The following is a 23,052-nucleotide window of genomic DNA, read 5'->3' as shown; positions in this document are numbered from 1 at the left end:
CAGGATCATCATGTTTAACTGAGCTGCTGAAAAGCCTCTTTGTCTCCAAAAGTTCCCTGTTTTCACCTCATTCATTATGGTGATGTCTGAGATCTTCTGTAAACACATTTTACTGGTGTGAACAGCTGAGACAGTCTGTGAAAAACTCTCTGCCAACATATTATTATACACTAATTAATAATAAACCAGGACACACAACGCCAAATTAAAGTATTAATTTCTTTCAAATAAAGAAAAAAATTACTAACCCCAAACTTGAAAATTCAACTTTGGAATCACAGGAATAAATAATATTTAAAGTATAAAGATAAATACCTGTTTGTTTTCAGTGAACAATTGGGCAACAATAAACTTTTATATAAAAACCGAATTTAAAATCCAAACAATTATAAGACATATCTTCATATTTGTAAAGAACTGATGTCTTACCAGATATTCTATTCGTCCGCACAGTATAATTTGAACAAATCAAAACAAAACTAAACTCACACAACACTCCGCCGTGATACAGCCGTAAACGTGCTCCTATTGTCGTGAACATCTACCGTATCGCGCCTGCGGGTGTCGAATGTGTTATTCGCCCGTCTTCCTCCAGGAGGCGCTGAATGATTCTGAGATTCCTGAAACCATCACAAGTTTGTATAGCGATTGTCAGTCATATGTGATGGTAACATTAGAGCATGAAAGATCAAATGAAACAGACACACGACTCTCGTTACTGTCTCTGATTAGGTCTACTGTTAATTTGTTAATGTACCTGATGAAAATGAAAGAAGTAGTCAAGCACATCATTCATTCATTACTAAAGAAAGCCTGGTCAATGTATACAATATTTTAATCTATTTTAAGGTAGGTAAAATGTTTGACTAAAATGCTAATAAAAGTAAAATTACAGTAATCATATAAAGAAAGAAATGTGTCAGTAAAATATTATTTAATTTTTTACACTTTATGTGACAAAAGGAGCATCACAATCAATTTGGCAAAAGAGTCAACAAATGTAGGCTACTTTGTAATGTAAATGTGTCCAGTAAGGTCAAAAAAAAAAAAAAAGTTTAAAGACTTGAAAGCATCTCAAAGAGATCATGAAGTTTGTGATTAATGTGGCAGTTTACAACAAAGAAATAAGAACTCAGAATTAACTCAAATAGTTTCATAATGACTGATGCGGTGAGATCCAGGCAGACCAGCAATGATTATGTCAGATATCATTAACAAATTTATTAAGTAAAAATATATAATTATAAAAGACAACAATTGAATCAAATTTGGAAATTGTACAAATATGTTCAAACAAAAATGACAAATGACTGATTGTCAGCTTTTCTTTTAAAACAAAAAAAAAAACCCAGTAGTTTACTGAACAAATTGTGTCTCCGTCTTTAAATGAATTCAATTATAATTAAAAGTTTCTAAAGAACAAAAAAATTGTCTCTGCTAATGCTGTAAACTATATAGAGAGCCCTTACGTGCACATTACTATATACTGAATGGACAGAATTTGAAAGATGACACTTGATTGGTATAATGGTGGTTAATGGTGGTTAGGCTTCAACGTTGTATCAGTCGTGTAGAGCCAATAGGTCGGGGCTGGGCGGGGCAGCAGGGGGCGAGGAGCGTTCGGTACACGATGAGAGTATCCCGGTACGTACTGTGGGTGTTGTATCGTGGTTTTTCGGTTCTTCTCTCCAGTATGAAGTCGCTCATGTGTTTTTAGTTGTCCAGATAGAGTGAAACTCTTGTCACAATATGAGCACTTGTAAGGTTTTTCTCCAGTATGAATTCTTTGGTGCAGTTTCAGACAGTCAGCTCTAGTAAAGCTCTTCCCACAGTCACAACACACATGATCTCTCACTCCATTATGTGTTTTCTGGTGCTTTTTAAAACTGTCAATCCGTGAAAAACTCTTTCCACAGAGAGAACACACATAAGGCTTCTCATCTGAATGAACTATCAGGTGTTTGTTTAGATTTGATGATGAAGTAAAATGTTTATCACACTGATCACAGTTAAATGTTTTTTTTCCAGAGTGAATAAAAAGATGATTTTTTAAACCTGTTCCATCTTTGAAACTCTTCTCACACTGAGAACAGTGATATGGTTTCTCTCCAGTATGAAGTCGCTCATGTGATTTCAGGTTTCCAGAATGAGTGAAAGTCTTGTCACAATATGAGCACTTGTAAGGTTTTTCTCTCACTTCCCCATGTGTTTTCTGGTGCCGTTTACAATTTATCAGCTGTGAAAAACTCTTTCCACAGAAAGAACACAAGTGAGGCCTCTCATCTGAATGAACGTTTAAGTGTTGTTTTAGATGTGATGAGGTTTTAAACTTTTTATCACACTGATCACAGTTAAATGGTTTTTCTCCAGAGTGAATGAACAGATGATTCCTGAGAACTTTAGCAGTTCTGAAACTCTTCTCACACTGAGTACAGTGGTACGGCTTCTCTCCAGTATGAACTCGCTTGTGTACTTTCAGGTTTCCAGACCGAGCAAAACTTTTGTCACAATATGAGCACTTGTAAGGTTTTTCTCCAGTATGAATTCTTTGATGTTGTTTCAGACAGTCGGATCTAGTAAATCGCTTCCCACAGTCACAACACACATGATCTTTTACTTTATTGTGTGTTTTCTGGTGCTTTTTAAAATGATCCAGCTCTGAAAAACTCTTTCCACAGAGAGAACACACATAATCTGAATGAACTTTCAGATGTTGTTTCAGATGTTTAGATGAATGAAAATTTTTACCACACTGATCACAGTTAAATGGTTTCTCTCCAGTGTGAATTCTTATGTGTCTGTTAAGGTTTCCTTTATTTTGGAAACTCTTTCCACATTGAGTGCATGTATACAGTTTTTCTCCAGTGTGAACTCTTATGTGTATGTTAAGGTCTCCCTTTTTTGGGAAACATTTTCCACACTGAGAGCAGATGTGCGGCTTATTATCTTTTGTTCGAGTTGTGAAGTTGTGACATTCCTTTTCTGTTTCATTAAGTTCATGTTTTGGTGGTTTCATCTCCTTCCAGTCTAAAATAAAAACATCTTGTGGTTAAAATAAGTCCAAGTGAACTCTGATTTAACAGAAGAAAGCAAAAGAGTATATTTAATGTGCCAAAGTTTAGTTGTCATTCTCTTGCTAATACAATCTAAATGTGTTTAACAATTGCTATACAAGATTATGATAATTTAGATGCATCATTCACATCCACCAAATCTGGTGAATGAAAGCTTTGTAGTGAACAATCAAAAATGGACACCAACCTATTTGTTCCTCAGTATCTTCATCTTTTATTCTGGATGGTTCTGGATCACTCGTGTCTTCAATCTCCTCTTTAATAAACTCCATCTTCACTCAGATTTCAGCTGCTACACCTGGAGTTTGTCCTTCTCTTGTAGGATGATGTGAATATTCCCAGTATTTATTGGTGAATTGTTGTGGGAGGGACACCAGATCTGCCAAATTTAAAAAGAAGTTCCTGGTTTTATACTGAAACACTTGTTTTAATACTTGTTTTCCTAGTTTTCACCTCATTCATTATGGTGATGTCTGAGATCTTCTGTAAAGTGGAACATTAAGCACATTTTATTGGTGTCAACAGGCTGAAACAGAGTCTGTAAAAAAAACTCTGCTATTACACTCAAATTAATAAACCAGGACTCATAATGCAAAGCATAAAATACTATGTGGAGGACGCAAGATAATTATAATATGATCACGTGGTGAGAATATTTTGGTCAATTTAATCAGCTTTTTTATTGAACCAGAGAGAAACTTTGAGAAGAAGGATCCGTGCTACACGAATAATAGTAGTAAAGCCTCTCTGTACACAAATCCTTACAAGTACAATTGAATTTTGGCTGTATTATTTGTGTCCCCTTCAAAAGTTACTTTTTAAAACTCCTTTTTAAAATGTCATAAATTGTATAGACTAGGTTTATTTATTATGTAGCATATATGCATTATACATGAATAAATAACATTATTATTAATTAATGATACATCAAGTATTGTCTTGCAATATAATTATCTGTCTACCAAGCTCTTATAATGTATAAAATATTATATTAATATTTCATCCAGAATTAAAAACCACTATTATGCATACCATACCGGCTTGAGGGGATGTCTGAGTTAACAGGAATTTATGAATATTACTCTTGGTGTGTTGCAATTTAGGGACGCATGCTAATCACAGTCCACCATGAGAAACAACCACTGATAACTTTTTTTCCAAATTCAGCCATATATTTGGAGAGCTGCTTGTGTTTAACAAACCAACTTGAGCTCGACATGTTAAAAAAAAAAAAAAAAAAAAAAAAAAAAAAACGCGGGTTTATGGCAAAAGAGACACTCCGTCGCTAAGGAAAACAAATAAGCTTCTCTGCTACTTGCTACTAGTTTTCCACACACTAAAATACAGGACAAATTGCCCCAAATTGATCCGAATAATCAATGAAAAAGTCGCTGAATTTGGTTAAAAATAAATAAAATAAAACTAAAAAATTCCCCAAATTGGAAGCGCTCAGCTTCAACTGGTTTTAAAGTTTCAGCACTCGTCTCGTCTCTTGAGCGTCTCTCTTCTGCGCATGCTCAGTGCGCGCGGTGTCATGTTTCTTAAAGGGGCCGCATTTTCTTACGTCAACCACATCTCAGCACTGTTACAAAGCAAATACACTATCACTGCTACTGGAATCTTTAAAATCATCTCTAAGTAATGCTAATGATTAACAGTATGTTTATTATTCAGTATTTTACAGATTCTATCACATCCACCAAATCTGGTGAACTGAAGCTTTGGAACTTTATTGTTTCTAAGCAGACAATAAAAGATAAAATTAATGAACTCCAACCTCTTTTTATGATACGAGACCTGATCATTTGGTGAACAATAATACATCCCAAACATATTTAACACAGTATAAGATAGAATGATTAAATGCATTAATGTGATTAAAACTATATAATTCATTCTCTGTGTTCATTAAATAATTAATAGTTTCCATTTCTCATAATTGCATGTACTATATCAAAACACAATATAATAGACTTAGTAAATAAGTAAATGAATTCAATATATCTAATTTAACTAAGACTTGCTTAGCACGTAATCAATCCATGCCGAAAACAAATGACAACAACGATTTTATTTTAATTTTATTTAGAGCTTTGACTCTCAAAACTTTCTAGTTTTCTAAGCTTTTCATCAAATTCACAAAATTAGATGATACTGTGCTTTAGTATAAACTCCACATTTTATCTCAGAGAATTTACTTTAATGTATTTGAAATCAAAAAAATTAATGTTGCTCACTTGCAACATTTTTTCATATGAGTGTGAAGGCTTGATGAATGTTTGAAACTCTTCTCACACTGAGGACAGTGATACGGCTTCTCTCCAGTATGAGCTCGCTTGTGTGATTTCAGAGATCCTGACTGAGTGAAACTCTTCTCACAATATGGGCACTTATAAGGTCTTTCTCCAGTATGAAGTCGCTCATGTTCTTTCAGGTTTCCAGACTGAGTGAAACTCTTGTCACAATATGAGCACTTGTAAGGTCTTTCTCCAGTATGAACTCTTTGGTGCTGTTTCAGTTCACCAGCTGTAGTAAAGCCCTTTCCACAGTCAAAGCACACATGATCTTTCACTTCATTATGTGTTTTCTGGTGCAGTTTACAATGTTCCAGCCTCGAAAAACTTTTTCCACAGAGAGAACACACATAAGGCCTCTCATGTGAATGAACTTTCAGGTGTTGTTTTAGATGTGATGATGAATTAAAATTTTTACCACACTGATCACAGTTAAATGGCTTTTCTCCAGAATGAATAAACAGATGATTTTTCAAGCCTTTTGCATCATTAAAACTCTTCTCACACTGAGTACAGCAGTACGGCTTCTCTCTAGTATGAACTTGCTCATGCTTTTTCAGGTTTCCACACTGAGTGAAACTCTTGTCACAGTATGAGCACTTGTAAGGTTTTTCTCCAGTATGAATTCTTTGGTGCCGTTTCACATCGCCAGCTGTAATAAAGCTCTTCCCACATTTAAAGCACACATGATCTCTCACTTCATTATGTGTTTTCTGGTGCAGTTTAAAACTGTTCAGCCTTGAAAAACTCTTTCCACAGAGAGAACACACATAAGGCCTCTCATCTGAATGAACTTTCAGGTGTTGTTTTAGATCTGATGATAAAAAAAAATCTTTACCACACTGATCACAGTAAAATGATTTTTCTCCAGAGTGACGGAGCAGATGAATTCTGAGACCTGATGATTGAGAAAAACTCTTTCCACACTGAGTGCATGTATACGGTTTCTCTCCAGTGTGAATTCTTATGTGTTTGTTAAGAATTCCTTTATGTTGGAAACTCTTTCCACACTGTGAGCAGGTGTGCAGCTTTTTGTCTTTTGTTGCTTGAGTTTTGAAGTCAAAGTCTTTCTTTACATTATTTAATTTGTGTCGTTGCTCCTTCACTTCCATCTGATCTAAAATGAACATATTAAGTACTTAGAATCAGTTTAAGAAGGTTAAATGTAAAAAATCAAAAGAACATTTAGCAGAAAACAAGACATCAGGGGTCATATTCACAAAACATCTTAAGCCTAAAGGCTGATTTATACTTCTGCATTGAGTGTACGCCGTAGCTACGGCGTAGGCTGTGTGTAGCATGCGTAACATATGACGTAGCCTGACGTGCACCTCTTCAAAAATGTAACAATGCATCAATTCTACGTTGACTGCAAGCGCTGTGATTGGTCTGCTAGAACCCCTCACTCAGGTTTCAGGGGACACATGCAGTCAACACGCTGCAACAAAAGTCGTTACCTATTTGCCATTTCTCTGCCGCTTCTATTTGTAAGCTTCTCTGACAAGCTGCTTCTTCTTCGGCTTTTGCCTTGATACTCAACATGACCGCGGACACTGCCTACTAGTGGTCTGCATGCACGTTGGACACAGAAGTATAAATGAAAACAGACACATAGCCTACATTGCAGAGGCTCCGATGTAGGTCTGACGCAGAAGTATAAATCAGCCTTAAAAGTAGCTCCTAAGGCCTGGGACACACTAGATGATTTTCAAATTTTAACCGATTTTAAAACTCTGGGTGACCACCGACATAATGACAGTTTCAACCTGAATGCACACACTAGATGATTCAGCCGGACCGCGAGACCACACACAAATCTTTAATAAATAACTAAATAAATAAGAAAATAATGTCCTATTACCTGTGGCAGGTTTTTTTTAAGAGTTCCCACTTACAAATGATCGAATAGAGTAAACCAACTGAAAGTGAGGAGTCGGGGTAGCGGAGGGGAGCAGAAAACTGTCAAGATAACTAGGTGAGTGGGCTGTGTATATATACACCAATCAGGTATAACATTACGAACACTTTCCTAATATTGTGTTGGTCCCCCTTTTGCTGCCAAAACAGCCCTGACCCATCGAGGCATGGACTCCACTAGACCCCTGAAGGTGTGCTGTGGTATCTGCACCAAGATGTTAGCAGCAGATCCTTTAAGTCCTGTAAGTTGTGAGGTGGACCTCCATGGATCGGACTTGTTTGTTCAGCACATCCCACAGATGCTTGATTGGATTGAGATCTGGGGAATTTGGAGGCCAAGTCAACACCTCAAACTCATTGTTGTGCTCCTCAAACCATTCCTGAACCATTTTTGCTTTGTGGCAGGAGCATTATCCTGCTGAAAGAGGCCACAAACACCAGGGAATACCGTTTCCATGAAAGGGTGTACATGGTCTGCCACAATGCTTAGGTAGGTGGTACGTGTCAAAGTAACATCCACATGGATGGCAGGACCCAAGGTTTCCCAGCAGAACATTGCCCAAAGCATCACACTGCCTCCGCAGGCTTGCCATAGTGCATCCTGATTCCATGTGTTCCTCTTAGCTGAAGACTTCTCTCTAATCCTTAGTAAAAGTGGGTCTCAGCAGCTTTGTGAAAAGCTTTAAAGAGGAAACTCTTACCTAAAAACATTTACTGCTATTTAGGAAGACTAGGATAAAATGATTTGTGAATACGACCCCAGGTATCTGTCTGTGTGAGCATCAAGTATCTTTGATGTACAAATTATTCAGTTCATACACTTGTTAAGATTATTAATAAATGGCTATATTATGATGATTTATACAATTTTCTCTGCATATAATGTTATATACAAGGTTATGATCATTTAGATGTATTCCTCTATCATTTATCAACCATATACTGATTATTAATTCACAGCTACCAAAGCAGTCAACAATGAAGAATCAAGAATGGACACCAACCTATTTGTTCCTCAGTATCTTCATGTTTTATTCTGGATGGCTCTGGAATCACTCATGTCTTCAATCTCCTCTTTAATAAACTCCATCTTTAACAGTCACACAGATTTCAGCTGCTACACCTGGAGTTTGTCCTTCTCTTGTAGGATGATGTGAAAATTCCCAGTATTTATTGGTGAATTGTTGTGGGAGACACCAGATCTGTCAAATTCAAAGAGAAGTTATTGAATTTAGACTGAATTACTTTAATTACGAGTGGTGCAGGGATGACGTTAAAACCCGGAAGTCTAATTTGCCGCTGGTTCCTTGGAGATTTTCCTATGGGGTTTTATAATTGGGTTTTTCAATTTATGGAGCATTGAATTTTTAATGATGAAAATGTGTGTGAAATGTTTTGAATTGAAATATTCACAGCTTAAATATACAGCCATGTTGAATTTCAAATGCAAGCCTTAAGGCTTGTGCACACTGGGACGATTATCAAGCGCGCTTATCGCCGACGTTTAACGCCTCGTGACTAAACAAAGGGCACCAATGTTAGTGTGCACACCGACGCGCAAAACGGCAGGCATAAAAGCGTAATTTTTTTTAAAAACACCTCGTTTTTTGGTTTGACGCGCCATGTTAAAAACTGGCTGACCAATGAGATTGGTGCTTTTGTTCATGTGCCTGAAGCTTCTGAAGTTACAGTAAAATATGACATGGTGGCGCTCAAGCACAAAACAGTCTTGCCGAGCACACATTGATACATAAGAAGAAGACGACGAAGAGGAAGTAAGTAGACGGAGAAGACTACAAAGACTACAAGACTGCGTGCTCTGCCAGTTCTTGGCCACACCAAGATGTGCTATATGCCATTTTATTTCTGTATTTTTATTTATTTATTTTTAGAAATATAGTTGATAATGTCTATTTCATAAATGTTTATTTGCACTACCGTTCACTTGCACTACTGTCATTGTGACTTATTTGCACTACCCTTTCTGACTATCATCTCCTCGTGTCATGTATATGCCATTTTATATCTGTATTTTTTTTTAATTTACATTCAAGAAATATAATTTAGAATGTCTAATTCATAAATATGTTTATTTGCTTTTTTTTTTTTTTTCAATTAGTGCATTTCAGCAAGCTTTCTTATTTGAAAAACATTTGTCATTAACTTACTTCCATAGTATAAGTTCTCACACTTCAGCATCTCGGTCACTAGTTTAGATGAGCACCGACACCTACGGTGAAATAATCGCATATGTTTAACAGTCGCTGCTTTCTCAGATCAGCTTGGGTTAGATTAAAACTTTGTCCCGTTGAGTTTGTAAAATTCTCTACAGTGTAGGCCAATCATCAGAATAGCTCTTCTCCTGTCTCTGAAAATGTCCAGATTTTTAAATCTTCTTGCAGACAATCATTTTAGGTAGCGTTTAGTCAACTAAATGACTACTACAGCACATTGAAAATATACACGAAATAACGTTCAGTCATTGTGTCACAAAGCTCAGTTCAAGTATTTCATTACTTGAACATGTCTGTTTTCTGATAGAATTATATAAAATTTTGATGCAATTACATATTAGTTGCATTTAACACAACGTCTGTTTAATTCTTGTCCAAAGTCTGAGAGAAACAACAGGATCATCATGTTTAACTGAGCTGCTGAAAAGCCTCTTTTTCTCCAAAAGTTCCCTGTTTTTACCTCGTTCATTATGGTGATGTCTGAGATCTTCTGTAAAGTGGAACATTAAGCAAATTTAATTGGTGTGAACAGCTGAGACAGTCTGTGAAAAACTCTCTGCCAATATTATTACACTCTAATAATAAACCAGGACAAATAACGCATTTCATTACATTAGTACTTAACACTTAAACTCGGGAACTGGTAAATGTTAAACTCTGTAATCTGGGAAATCTCTCACATGCATCCTGGAAAACATACGGCATCCCGAAAATATTCCACATTTGACCTTCTTTCATGATCGTTAATAGCGTCGCTTTTCACTTTAACTGGTTAAAGATTTAGCGCTCGTCTCGTCTCTGCGTTTCTCTCTTCCGCGCATGCTCAGACAGTGCGCGCGGCGTCATCCTTCTTAAAGGGGCCGCATAGAATTTTTTTTTTTTTTTTTGGCTTTTAGTGTGAATATGTTAGCCTTACTGTTATCCAGTGGCGCCTGCAGCCGTACGGCTGTACGCACTGTGCGTACCATGAGAGGGCGCTAATTAATGCCGTTTTTTTAATCACTCATGACATATTAAGAAAGCAAGAGAGAATGAGAATACATAAAGGTGTGCGTTTGTGTGTTGTAAAGTCAAATGTTTTTATGTGCGTGCATGGGTGGGTGTGGGGGATATGGGTGAAAAGAAATCTGACTGGATAGTTTAGTTTCGTCACTTTTTCCACACATAAAAAATATTACTACAGATTTAACAAAACAAGCTCAACATGTTTAAACGCTCTCTAAAACAGCTAAACGTGACTGAAACATTTGCAAAAGGCCTAAAACTATTGAGTAGGAATGGAGAAATGAAACCTCTTAAATATTTGAAGCTTTTCTCTGAATGTTTCGGGAAAAGTTTCAGAGCATTAAGAGTGTCACTAGTTCTGTGCGTACCCTGAGCTAAAATCCTGCTGTTATCTATAAGATACTGTGCTTCAAAACAATGACAGAATGCGCATTTAGAAGATATAAGCATTCAAACTTACAGTCTCTCTCTTCTAACAATATAAATAGATTTGACAATCCGATGGGATCGCAACAGTCAAAGTATTTACTCCAGTGCCGATATAGATAATTTAACTAAATTAAAAACTATTGATTCTTACAACGGAATGAATCAATACTGAATTTACTTAAGATGGATAATGACACCATTTTCTTTAAGAGCTGCTGTGCAGCCAAAATTATATACCGGTTATCACTGTAAAGCTGCTTTGACACAGTCTGCATTGTAAAAAGCGCTATATAAATAAAGGTGACTTGACAAGATATCTGAGGTATATTTTTACAGACTGACGAAAGCTAAAGAAAAGAGAAGCAATGGATCGCTGCAATTCACAGAAACAACTGGACTCCAGGCAGTGAAACGTGGATTTTCAGTTATCATCATGTGTCAATATGTTGAATTTTGAGGTAAAATCAAACCCTATATATTGTATTGTTATTGTATTGACAACTCATCAATTAAATATTTATCATCTTATATTTTGCATAATTGGATGTTTTTAAACACTGACAAAAACTAAACAAATTTTAGGGCAGGACGATATGATGATATACAGTATGTAACATTGATATAAGTGATCACCCGGATTTAGATCTAACTATATTGTACTTATAAAGCGTTCACAGGCAAATTTGATTTACATATTTCCCTGGCGTCAAAATCAGCCACATATAAGTGTCAGGAAACACGATTCTTGGCTGCATGTAAATATTCATTGTTCACTGGATCTTTAGTAAGTTGTAAGGAACACTTCATTGGGGAGAATGAAGTCTGGTTTCACATTAGTGTTACTGGTCCAATAACATTAATAGAGATGCAACCACGATTGGATCTAAGAAGGAACATAGTTATGAGGATTTGCCTTTTCTGGTATTTTTGACAGAAAAGGGAGATTCAAGATTGAACTGTAGTTAAGCTAGCTAATGTCAAGTCATTTATTTATATAGCACTTTTTACAATGCAGATTGTGTCAAAGCAGCTTTACAGTGATAACGGAAAAATAATTTTGGCTGCACAGAAGAAAATGTTGTCATTGTCCAGCTTAATAAGTTCAGTATTGATTCATTCCGTTGTAAAAAATCATTAGTTATTAATTTAGTTCATTTATCTGCTAATCTGTTCGCCAGAGGAGAACTGGCCCCCCGACTAAGCCTGGTTTCTCCCAAGGTTTTTTTTCTCCATTTTAACACCTGTTTGCCACCTGATGTCACCTGTTGGAGTTTGGGTTCCTTGCCGCTGTCGCCTTTGGCTTGCTTAGTTGGGGACACTTGACATTTGATATTCAACAGTGCTTTGATCTGCCTGCATTGACACCATTTTCTTTAAGAGCTGCTGTGCAGCCAAAATTATATACCAGTTATCACTGTAAAGCTGCTTTGACACAATCTGCATTGTAAAAAGCGCTATATAAATAAAGATGACTTAATCAGACAGTCCACCATGAGAAAAAAAATCATTGATAACTTTTCCCTTATCAGCCATATATTTGGAGAGCCACTTGCGTTTAACGAGATAACTTGAGCTCGACATAAACCACATCTTAGCACTGTTATAAAGCAAATACACTATCAAACTCTACTTCTATACCATCATCGAGCTTTTGACCAAATTCACAAAATTAGATGATACATTGCTTTTGGTATAAACTCCACATTTTATTAGAGAATTTACTTGAATGTATTTAAAAAAATAATAATAATAATGTTGATCACTTGCAACATTTTTTCATATGAGTGTGAAGGCCTGATAAATGTCTAAAACTCTTCTCACACTGAGTACAGTAGTACGGCTTCTCTCCTGTATGAACTCGCTCATGTGATTTCAGAGATCCTGACTGAGTGAAACTTTTCTCACAGTAGGAGCACTCGTAAGGTCTTTCTCCAGTATGAACTCGTTCATGTTCTTTCAGAGACCCAGACTGAGTGAAACTCTTCTCACAATATGAGCACTTGTAAGGTTTTTCTCCGGTATGAATTCTTTGGTGCTGTTCCAGACAGTGAGGTTTAGTAAAGCTCTTCCCACAGTCACAACACACATGATCTCTCACTTCATCATGTGTTTTCTGGTGCAGTTTAAAGCTGTCCACTCGTGAAAAACTCTTTCCACAGAAAGAACACACATAAGGCTTCTCATCTGAATGAATTTTCAGGTGTTTGTTTAGATGTGACGATGAAATAAACTTTTTACCACACTGATCACAGTTAAATGGTTTTTCTCCAGAGTGAATGCGCAGATGAAGTCTGAGTCCAGTTGTATATGGGAAACTCTTTCCACACTGACTGCATGTATACGGTTTCTCTCCAGTGTGAACTCTCATGTGTCTGTTGAGGTTTCTTTTATCTTGGAATCTCATTCCACACTGTGAGCAGGTGTGCGGCTTTTTGGCTTTAGTTCCTTGAGTTTTGAAGTCATGTTTCTCCTTCACTTCATTTAATTTGTGTCTTTGCTCTGTCACTTCCATCTGGTCTAAAATAAACATATTAAATTGTTAGAATCAGTTCGATGAGAATAAATAGAAAAAAAAATGCAACATAAAACTTAGCAAAGATAACAAGAGATCAGGTAACCATTAGTGTCAAATATCAGATCTTTGATGTGGCAAATGTTACTTCGGTCATTCACTTGTTAATATGATTAAAATAACAAGGTTATGATTTAGATGCATTCCTGTATCATTTATCATCCATATACCGCTTATTATTTCACAGCTACTAAAGCAGTCAACAATGAAGAATCAAGAATGGACACCAACCTATTTGTTTCTCAGTTTCTTCATGTTTTATTCTGGATGGTTCTGGATCACTCATGTCTTCAATCTCCTCTTTAATAAACTCCATCTTTAACAGTCACACAGATTTCAGCTGCTACACCTGGAGTTTGTCCTTCTCTTGTAGGATGATGTGAATATTCCCAGTATTTATAGAGGGTATGCACGTGAAGTCACCGTCAGCCGTTTTAACTGTGGTCATGCCCACTGAGTGGCAAAAAGACTGAGTGGCGGCATTGGTTTTCAGCGTGAATGGCACAAAAAACACATCTAAAAGGCAAAGAGCTTTGCGATTGACTGTACAGATATATTTGACAAAATCTGAGGTATATTTTTACAGACTGCCGAAAGCTACCGAAAAAAAAGAAGCAAATGAATCGCTGCAATTCACAGAAACAACTGGACTCCGGGCAGAGAAACATGGATTTTCAGTATTGTGACAAAATGTTGGATTTTGGTGTAAAATCATACCCTATACATTGCATTGTTATATATTTTGTTGACAACTTATCAATTAAATATTTACCATTTTATATTCTGCATAATTGGGTGTTTTTAAATAAACACTAACAAAAACTATACTAGTTGTAAGTCTGGATGATATATAACATTAATATACGTGATCACTCCAATTTAGACCTACCCATATTGTAGTTATATAAAGGATTCAAAAGCAGATTTGCTTCATGAATTTCCCCGGCGTCGAAATCAGGCACATTTAAATGTCAGGAAACACGATTCCTGGCTGCATGTCAGTATCCATGGATTAGATTTCTTTGACATGTTATGAGGAATATTTTCAATCCCAAACTTTAGTGTAATCGTTTGTTTTACTCACGTTTTTGCAGTTTCCCCTATTAAATCCAGTCATGCAGCAGGCTCTTTTGCCACTCAGTCCAGCTGAGGGAGCGCGTTCCGGCGGGAAAATGACGACAATGCATACCCTCTATTGGTGAATTGTTGTGGGAGGAGCTTCACTGCAGGTGTGAACTGTGATCACTGTGTGATACTGACGCCCACAGGACCACATTTGGAAAAATCAAAGACAAGTTACTGAATTTACACTGAAATACTTGTTTTAATAGTTGTTTTCCCTGTTTTTACCTTATTCATTATGGTGATGTCTGAGATCTTCTGTAAAGAGGCACATTAAGCACATTTTATTGGTGTCAACAGGCTGAAACAGAGTCTGTGCAAAACTCTCTGCCAACCAGGACACATAACGCAAAGCATTTCATTACATTAGCACTTAAACATGTAAACTCTAGAGCTGGTTAATGTTAAACTCTGTAATCTGAGAATCATCTCACCTGCACGCTGGACATATACGGCATCTGACGAAAATATGACTTGTTCTTCATTCACGATTGTCAATAGCGTCACTTAAATCTCTAAGACCACCCTCAAAGGTCTCTATTTCTCACAAAAAGTCGCCAAGTATTAAAACAAAGTACATACAGGTCTGCATATGTGTATATTTAAAAAGTCCCCACTTGTATAGCATTACGGTTACCACCTATATAGACGGAATCGCCTATGACTAAAGGGTGACTGGGGGTCAGGACCTATCTGGGGGTCAGAACCTATCAGGACCCCCCAAAATATCATTAAAAACCATGCTTCGTATTGTTAATATGATGGTATATAACAATACAAATGCAAACAGGGCAAAAAAATATGCGTTTTAAGTTTAGAAAAAATTTGAGGGGACTATATTTTTCAATGAGTCCGCTATGTTAGCGATTATAACGTTACCTAGCATGTTTGGTAGCTTGTTTAATAGTAAGTCAGCCACTACAACTAACACGGCTATAAGCCTATGTGTGAACTGATATTTGGCTAATATTGTAGATCTACCATTGTGTTGGGTTTTGCTCAATATGATGTTAAGTGGCAGATCAGTGGGCTTGCTGCAGTTGAATATCTAAGTAAGAGACGTCTTCTGTCTCAGACGAAACTTAAAGTACTATGTGAGAAACTTTGAGAAGAAGGATAAAGCATAGTATCCGTGCTACACGAATAATAGTAGTAAGGCTTTCCTCTGTGTACACATATCCTTAAAAGTACAATTATTTGTGTCCTCTTCAAAAATTGCTCTTGAGAAATTTACCTTCAGTGTGGCAAAATAAGGGACACCCATTCATTTTATTTTATATTATTGTACATTTGATTATTTTAATTATTTCTAAAGAACTGCTGTTCTGTCCGTGGGCATTACAGTCACTCTGTAAAAAAACTCTTTTTTAAACTCCTCATTGTATAGACTAGGATTATTTATTACGTAGCATATATGCATTATACATTAATAAATAACATTATAATCATGATCCATAAAATATGTTCTTACAATATAATTATCTGTCTATATTACATTAATAGTTTATCTTAAATAAAAAAAAAAAAACAGTATTATACATACCATATCGGCTTCGGGGGATGTCTGAGGTAACATGAATTTTGCAATTTAGCAGTGCGGACTTGTTTATAAACTGTTTATAACCAGACACATGCTAATCAGACAGTCCACCATGAGAAAGAACCTTTTGCGTTTAACGAGCTAACTTGAGCTCCACATGTATAAAATAAAATAAAATAAATAAATAAAAAATAAAAAACGCGGGTTTACGGTGTTACGGCGCAAGATATCACACTCCGTCGCTAAGGAAAATAAAGACGCCAAAATACAATCACACAAATAAGCTTCTCTACTTCTTGCTATTTTTCTCCACACTGTAAAATACGGGACAAAATGCTTTTAAAAAATCGTTGAGAAAGTCGCTAAATTTGGTGAAAAAAATCCCCCAATTGGAAACACTCAGCTTGTACTGGTGAAAGTTTCAGCACTCGTCTCTCGCGCGTCTCTCTTCTGCGCATCCTCAGTGCGTGCGGTTTCATGTTTCTTAAAGGGGCCGCATATTCTCACATAAACCACATCTCAGCACTGTTACAAAGCAAATACACTATCATCACTCTAGTACTACACTTTCACCAGTTTAGTCACCTGATGTTGATTAATCAAATGCCATCGATATCAAAGAAAATCTCTTTTTTTTGACAGACTTTTATTGTGTCTAAAATTAAATAACTTAAACTGTTTCACATTTCAATTTCACATTTGCACCCATATTTGGGAAATCAGCACTCTTGTTTGTATGTTGCTTGATTGTAAAATACTTGTATTGATCCTACATAATAAAAAATGGAAAAACTCATAGGGATTTTTTGCTCCTTTATCTTGAATTTTGGGGGCTTTTGTGATATTTTTATGGTATTTCTGCCCCAGTGTGACAGGAAACAATAATAGTATACTGAGATGGGAGACAAATTACATTAATTATTTTAGTGGAAACTTAATAGAAATTATCGTTCTTGCTAAAGAAAGGTGACAAACACATAAAATGTATCAATATTTTTCTTAATGTGTACTCTTTTCAACAAAAAACAGAGTTGCTTTGTGCAGTCCTGTGACCACGCATAAACAGGAGCAAACACAATTGAATAAGCACATTATTGTTTTTTATGTGAACAATGATAAAACCTAATTTAATCTAGGGACATATTCACAAACCATCAGAAACTCTTAAAAAAAAAATAATGGCAGTGTCATTCCTAAATTTTAGGACTCCTAAATTTTTACCAAATCACAAACAATCCTAAATTGCTGGCGATCCACCTCTGCAATCCACCTAATGACACTGTCTATCTGCACTGAGGCAATAGAGCCTTCATAAATGCAAAAAATATTTTGATTTATAGATTTCAATCTGCAATGACATAAGGTTCATTTATGTACATGCAAAATGCATTGAATGATGCAGGATAAAACATTGCAGTCAAGTTGAAAATATGTCCCCCTTTACACTCTTCCACTTTGATCCCAAGGGGATCGAGGGCTCCAAGCTCGGAATTTAGCCCAAACCCAGGTTTTTTCCCCACTTATGAAATCCTGAGGTTTGTCCTGTAAATCTTTTATATTTGTACAACTTACTGCAGTAATATTACTGGAATCTTTAAAACCATCTCTAATGCAAATGATCAACAGTCAGTTTGTTTATTATTCAATGTTTTATAGATTCTATTACATCCACCAAATCTGGTGAACTTATTCTCTGTGTTCAATAATAGTTAAATCAAGACAAGATGTTGTTTCTGTTTTATTTCTCATAATTGCATGTACTGCATCAGAACACAATATAAATACACTTAGTAAATAAGTAAATGAATTGACTACATCTAATTCAAGCGAGACCTGCTTAGCACACAATCCATGCTGAAAGAAAAAGTTACAATGAGTTTATTTACACTGTAAGAGTTGTTGATTGGTGAAGCTTCAATTCTCAAATATTTCTAGTTTTCTGAGCTTTTGACCAAAATTAGATGATACTGTACTTTTAGTATAAACTCCATATTTTATCTCAGAGAATTTACTTGAATGTATTTGAAATAAAAAAAACTAATATTGCTCACTTGCAACATTTTTTCATATGAGTGTGAAGGCTTGATGAATGTTTGAAACTCTTCTCACACTGAGTACAGTGATACGGCTTCTCTCCAGTATGAGCTCGCTCGTGTGATTTCAGTGATCCTGACTGAGTGAAACTCTTGTCACAATATGAGCACTTGTAAGGTCTTTCTCCAGAATGAATTCTTTGGTGCCGTTTCAGATCGCCAGCTGTAAGAAAGCTCTTCCCACATTTAAAGCACACATGATCTTTCACTTCATTATGTGTTTTCTGGTGCAGTTTAAAACTGTTCATCCTTGAAAAACTCTTTCCACAGAAAGAACACACATAAGGCCTCTCATCTGAATGAACTTTCAAGTGTTGTTTTAGATCTGATGACAAAATAAAATCTTTACCACACTGATCACAATTAAAAGTTTTTTCTCCAGAGTGACGGAGCAGATGATGTCTGAGACCTGATGCTTGAGAAAAACTCTTTCCGCACTGAGTACATGTATACGGTTTCTCTCCAGTGTGAATTCTTATGTGTCTGTTAAGGATTCCTTTATTTTGGAAACTCTTTCCACACTGTGAGCAGGTGTGCAGCTTTTTGTCTTTTGTTTCTTGAGTTTTGAAGTCGCAGTGTTTCTTTGTATCATTTAGTTTGTGTCTTTGCTCCTTCACTTCCATCTGATCTAAAATGAACATATTAAGTCATTGTAAGGACGTTAAATGTAAAAATTCAAAAGAACACTTAGCAGAAAACAAGACATCAGGGGCCATAATCACAAAACATCTTAAGCCTAAAAGTAGCTCCTAATGGTGCGCAAGGACGCAAATTGACATCCTGCGGCGGTGAATGACGTAGCGCGAATAGAGCGTTTTGGGCGTTTGAATCGCGTGAGTTGAAAAATCTGAACTTTGGTGAAAATTCGCGCCGCGTAAACCAATCAGGAGCTTGCTCTAGTAGTGACGTGATTACGACGCAGCGAGGAGGCAGAAATCCGAAACAACAATGGAGGACAAAATCATCGTCGCTGTATGTGGATACCTGGAGCTGTACGATACATCTTCATACTTTTATAGAAACAGGAATAAAAAGGATCTTGTTTGGAAGAAAGTGAGTGAGGAGGTCGGACAATCTGGAAAGTTGTAAAAAATGCTCTTTACTTAATTTGAGCTATATATATATATATATATATATATATATACACATAAACACACACACATATTGAGACTGCAAGCTAGCTAAAGCCGGCAAATTAAGCTTATTCGCCGTATTTTACAACTACTTTCCCACTGACGAGTTGATGTGTTTATTCAGAGGAAGTGTGCAGAAACGAGACTGGAGCCGCCTGGCAGAAGCCTGCCATGACGTGTTGTGAAGTGAACTGAAGCGAGTAAACTCAAAATGTTTAAGTGTCCAACTACGTGTCAATAGCGCGATTTATTCGCGCAAGTCGCGTCTGTTGTGAACGCCCCATAAGGCCTGGCGTATTTGGTGTGCTGTACAAGGAGAGGCTCTGACCTTGGAATTTAGCCCAAACTCCCCATATCCCTGGCTCGGAATAGGAACCAGCAAAGAGTGAGGAGTCGGGTTGGCGGAGGGGAGCAAAAAAATGTCGAAGGTAACTAGGTGAATCAGCTGTGTATGTATACACACCGGTCAGGTATAACAGTATGACCACCTTTCTAATATTGTGCTGGTCCCCCTGTTTTTCTGCCAAAACAGCCCTGACCCATCGAGGCATGGACTCCTCTAGACCCCTGAAGGTGTGCTGTGGTATCTGACACCAAGATGTTAGCAGCAGATCCTTTAAGTCCTGTAAGTTGCGAGGTGGAGCCTCCATGGATCGGACTTGTTTGTTCAGCACATCCCACAGATGCCTGATTGGATTGAGATCTGGGGAATTTGGAGGCCAAGTCAACACCTCAAACTCGTTGTTGTGCTCCTCATTCCTGAACAATTTTTGCTTTGTGGCAAGGAGCATTATCCTGCTGAAAGAGGCCACCAGGGAATACCGTTTCCATGAAAGGGTGTACATGGTCTGCAACAATGCTTAGGTAGGTGGTACGTGTCAAAGTAACATCCACATGGATGGCAGGACCCAAGGTTTCCCAGCAGAACATTGCCCAAAGCATCACACTGCCTCTGCCAGCTTGCCTTCTTCCCAAAGTGCATCCTGGTGCCATGTGTTCCCCAGGTAAGCGACGCACACACCCGGCCATCCACGTGATGTAAAAGAAAACATGATTCATCAGACCAGGCCACCTTCTTCCATTGCTCTGTGGTCCAGTTCTGATGTTCACGTGCCCACTGTTGGTGCTTTCAGCAGTGGACAGGGGTCAGCATGGGCACCCTGACTGGCCCTAACTCATCTGTTGGATCGGATCACATAGACCAGCCTTCGTTCCCCACGTGCAGTGGTCATAATGTTATGCCTGATCGGTAATTAAATCACTGACAGAGATTTACCCATTTGCTAATCACTGTGGGCATAGTTAGTGAGTGTGTTGATGTCATCCATAGCAATGATGTCAAACCAGCCCTTTCTCTTAGCTGAAGACTTCTCTCTATTCCTTAGTAAAAGTTGGTCTCAGCAGCTTTGTGAAAAGGTTTAAAGAGGAAACTCTTACCTAAAAACTTTTACTGCTATTTAGGAAAACTAGGATAATATGATTTGTGAATACGGCCCCAGGTATCTGTCTGTGTGAGCATCAAGTATCTTTGATGTGCCAATTATTCATTTCATACACTTGTTAAGATGATTAAAACGGCTACAGTGCCCTCCACAAATATTGGCACCCTTAGTAAATATGAGAAAAGGCGGCTGTGAAAATAAATCTGCATTGTTTATCCTTTTGATCTTTCATTCAAAAAATTCTAACCTTTCATCGAAGTAAAACAATTGAAAGTGTGGGAAACTCACATTATGAAATAAATGTTTTTCTCCAATACATGTTGGCCACAATTATTGGCACCCCTAGAACTTCTTATGAGTAAAATATCTCTGAAGTATATTCCCATTTTTTAGCACACCAGGGTAACTAGGAGCATGAAATTCAGCCATGACTTCCTGTTCCACAGGAGTATAAACATGAGGAAACACAAAGGCCAGATTCCCTTAATCATTCATCACAATGAGAAAAACCAAAGAATATAGTTCTGATGTGCAGCAGAAGATTGTTGAGCTTCACAAAATAGAAGGTGGCTGTAAGAAAATAGCTAAAATATTTAAAATCACCATTTCCACCATCAGGGCAATAATTAAGAAGTTCCAATCAACTACATATGTTACAATTCTGCCTGGAAGAGGACGTGTCTAAATCATCCTAATGCACGGTGAGGAGGAAAGTTTGAGTGGCAAAAGACTCTCCAAGGATCACAGCTGAAGAATTGCAGAGATTAGTTGAGTCTTGAGACTCAGAAAGCCTAAAAAAAAAATTATCAAACAGCACCTACATCCCCACAAGTTGTTCGGGAGGGTTTAAAAAAAAATCCTCTGCTCTCATCCAGAAACAATCTCCAGCATATTCAGTTGTCAGACACGACTAGAACTTCAAACGGGACCGGCTTCTATGGTCAGATTAAACTAAAAAAAGATCTGGCAGCAAACCCACCAGATGGATGAAAATTACCACATGCCCACGTTTAAATATACTGCTGGATCTTTAATGTTGTGGGCCTATTTTTCTGCTGGAGGTCCTGGACATCTTGTTCAGATACATGGTATCATGGATTCTATCAAATACCAACAGATAAAAAAAAATCAAAACCTGACCACTTCTGCTAGAAATCCAATAATGGGCCATGGTTGGATCTTCCATCAGGATAATGATCCAAAACAAACATCAAAACCAACACAAAAATGTGTCACTGAGCACAAAATGAAGCTTCTGCCATGACCATCCCAGTCCCCTGACCTGAACCCTATAGAAAATGAGTGGAGTGAACTGAAGAGAAGAAGCACCAACATGGAGCTGGGAATCAGAAGGATCTGGAGAGATTCTGCATGAAGGAATGGTCTCTGATCTCTTGTCAGGTGTTCTCCAAACTCATCAGGCATTATAGAAGAAGACTCAGAGCTGTTATCTTGGGAAAAGGATGTTGCAATAATTGGGTGCCAATAATTGTGGCCAACATGTATTGGAGAAAAACATTTATTTCATAATGAGCTTTTTCCCCCACTTTCAATTGTTGTCCTTCAATGAAAGGTTAGAATTTTGTGAATTTTTTTAATCAAAGATCAAAAGGATAAACAATGCAGATTTATTTTCACAGCTGCCTTTGCACATATTTACCAAGGGTGCCAATATTAGCGGAGGGCACTGTATATTATGATGCTTTATACAATGTTCTCTCCATATAATTTTATATACAAAGTTATGATCATTTACATGCATTTCTCTATCATTTATCATTCATATACTGCTTATTAAAGGGTTAGTTCACCCAAAAATGAAAATTCTGTCATTTATTACTCACGCTCATGCCGTTCCACACCCGTAAGACCTTCGTTAATCTTCGGAATGCAAATTGAGATATTTTTGTTTAAATCCGATGGCTCCGTGAGGCCTACAATCACATTTCCTCTCTCAAGATCCATAAAGGTACTAAAAACATATTTAAATCAGTTCTTGTGAGTACAGTGGTTCAATATTAATATTATAAAGCGACGAGAATATTTTTGGTGTGCCAAAAAAAACAAAATAACGAATTATTTAGTGATGGCCGATTTCAAAACACTGCTTCAGGAAGCTTCGGAGCATAATGAATCACCGTGATGAATCTGCAGTTCGGAGCGCCAAAGTCACGTGATTTCAGCAGTTTGGCGGTTT

The 23,052-nt window shown here is 37.0% G+C and overlaps 4 protein-coding genes across 5 annotated transcripts in view; all 4 read right to left on the bottom strand.

The window, feature by feature from the left end:
• The window catches only part of LOC127495717 (gastrula zinc finger protein XlCGF57.1-like), a 30,421-nt gene extending 29,902 nt beyond the window's left edge, over positions 1-519 (bottom strand). Inside the window, exon 1 of the mRNA XM_051862798.1 lies at positions 490-519. The gene's annotated coding sequence lies outside the window, so the exon portion shown is untranslated. The remainder of the gene's footprint in view (positions 1-489) is intronic.
• The window catches only part of LOC127495721 (zinc finger protein 501-like), a 70,500-nt gene that overhangs the window by 12,746 nt on the left and 34,702 nt on the right, over positions 1-23,052 (bottom strand). Inside the window, exons 1-3 of one of the 2 annotated variants that reach the window (XM_051862808.1) lie at positions 4,112-5,305; positions 3,262-3,453; positions 772-3,027 (exon numbers count right to left, since the gene is read on the bottom strand). In XM_051862808.1, the coding sequence (XP_051718768.1) occupies positions 1,535-3,027; positions 3,262-3,346 (1,578 nt within the window). In that variant the 5' untranslated portion in view covers positions 3,347-3,453; positions 4,112-5,305 and the 3' untranslated portion in view covers positions 772-1,534. The other variant, XM_051862809.1, reaches the window with a different exon arrangement.
• The window catches only part of LOC127495763 (zinc finger protein 239-like), a 26,770-nt gene continuing 16,379 nt past the window's right edge, over positions 12,662-23,052 (bottom strand). Inside the window, exons 3-4 of the mRNA XM_051863020.1 lie at positions 13,757-13,874; positions 12,662-13,470 (exon numbers count right to left, since the gene is read on the bottom strand). Of these exons, the coding sequence (XP_051718980.1) occupies positions 12,713-13,470; positions 13,757-13,841 (843 nt within the window). The 5' untranslated portion in view covers positions 13,842-13,874 and the 3' untranslated portion in view covers positions 12,662-12,712. The remainder of the gene's footprint in view (positions 13,471-13,756; positions 13,875-23,052) is intronic.
• Positions 17,913-23,052, bottom strand: part of LOC127495766 (gastrula zinc finger protein XlCGF7.1-like) — a 9,061-nt gene continuing 3,921 nt past the window's right edge. Inside the window, exon 3 of the mRNA XM_051863025.1 lies at positions 17,913-18,908. Coding sequence (XP_051718985.1) covers positions 18,235-18,908 — 674 coding nt within the window. The 3' untranslated portion in view covers positions 17,913-18,234. The remainder of the gene's footprint in view (positions 18,909-23,052) is intronic.

The sequence above is a fragment of the Ctenopharyngodon idella genome, chromosome 15, assembly GCF_019924925.1.
Source record: "Ctenopharyngodon idella isolate HZGC_01 chromosome 15, HZGC01, whole genome shotgun sequence".
Classification (NCBI taxonomy): Eukaryota; Metazoa; Chordata; class Actinopteri; order Cypriniformes; family Xenocyprididae; genus Ctenopharyngodon; species Ctenopharyngodon idella.
This window is presented reverse-complemented; position numbering and strand designations above follow the sequence as displayed.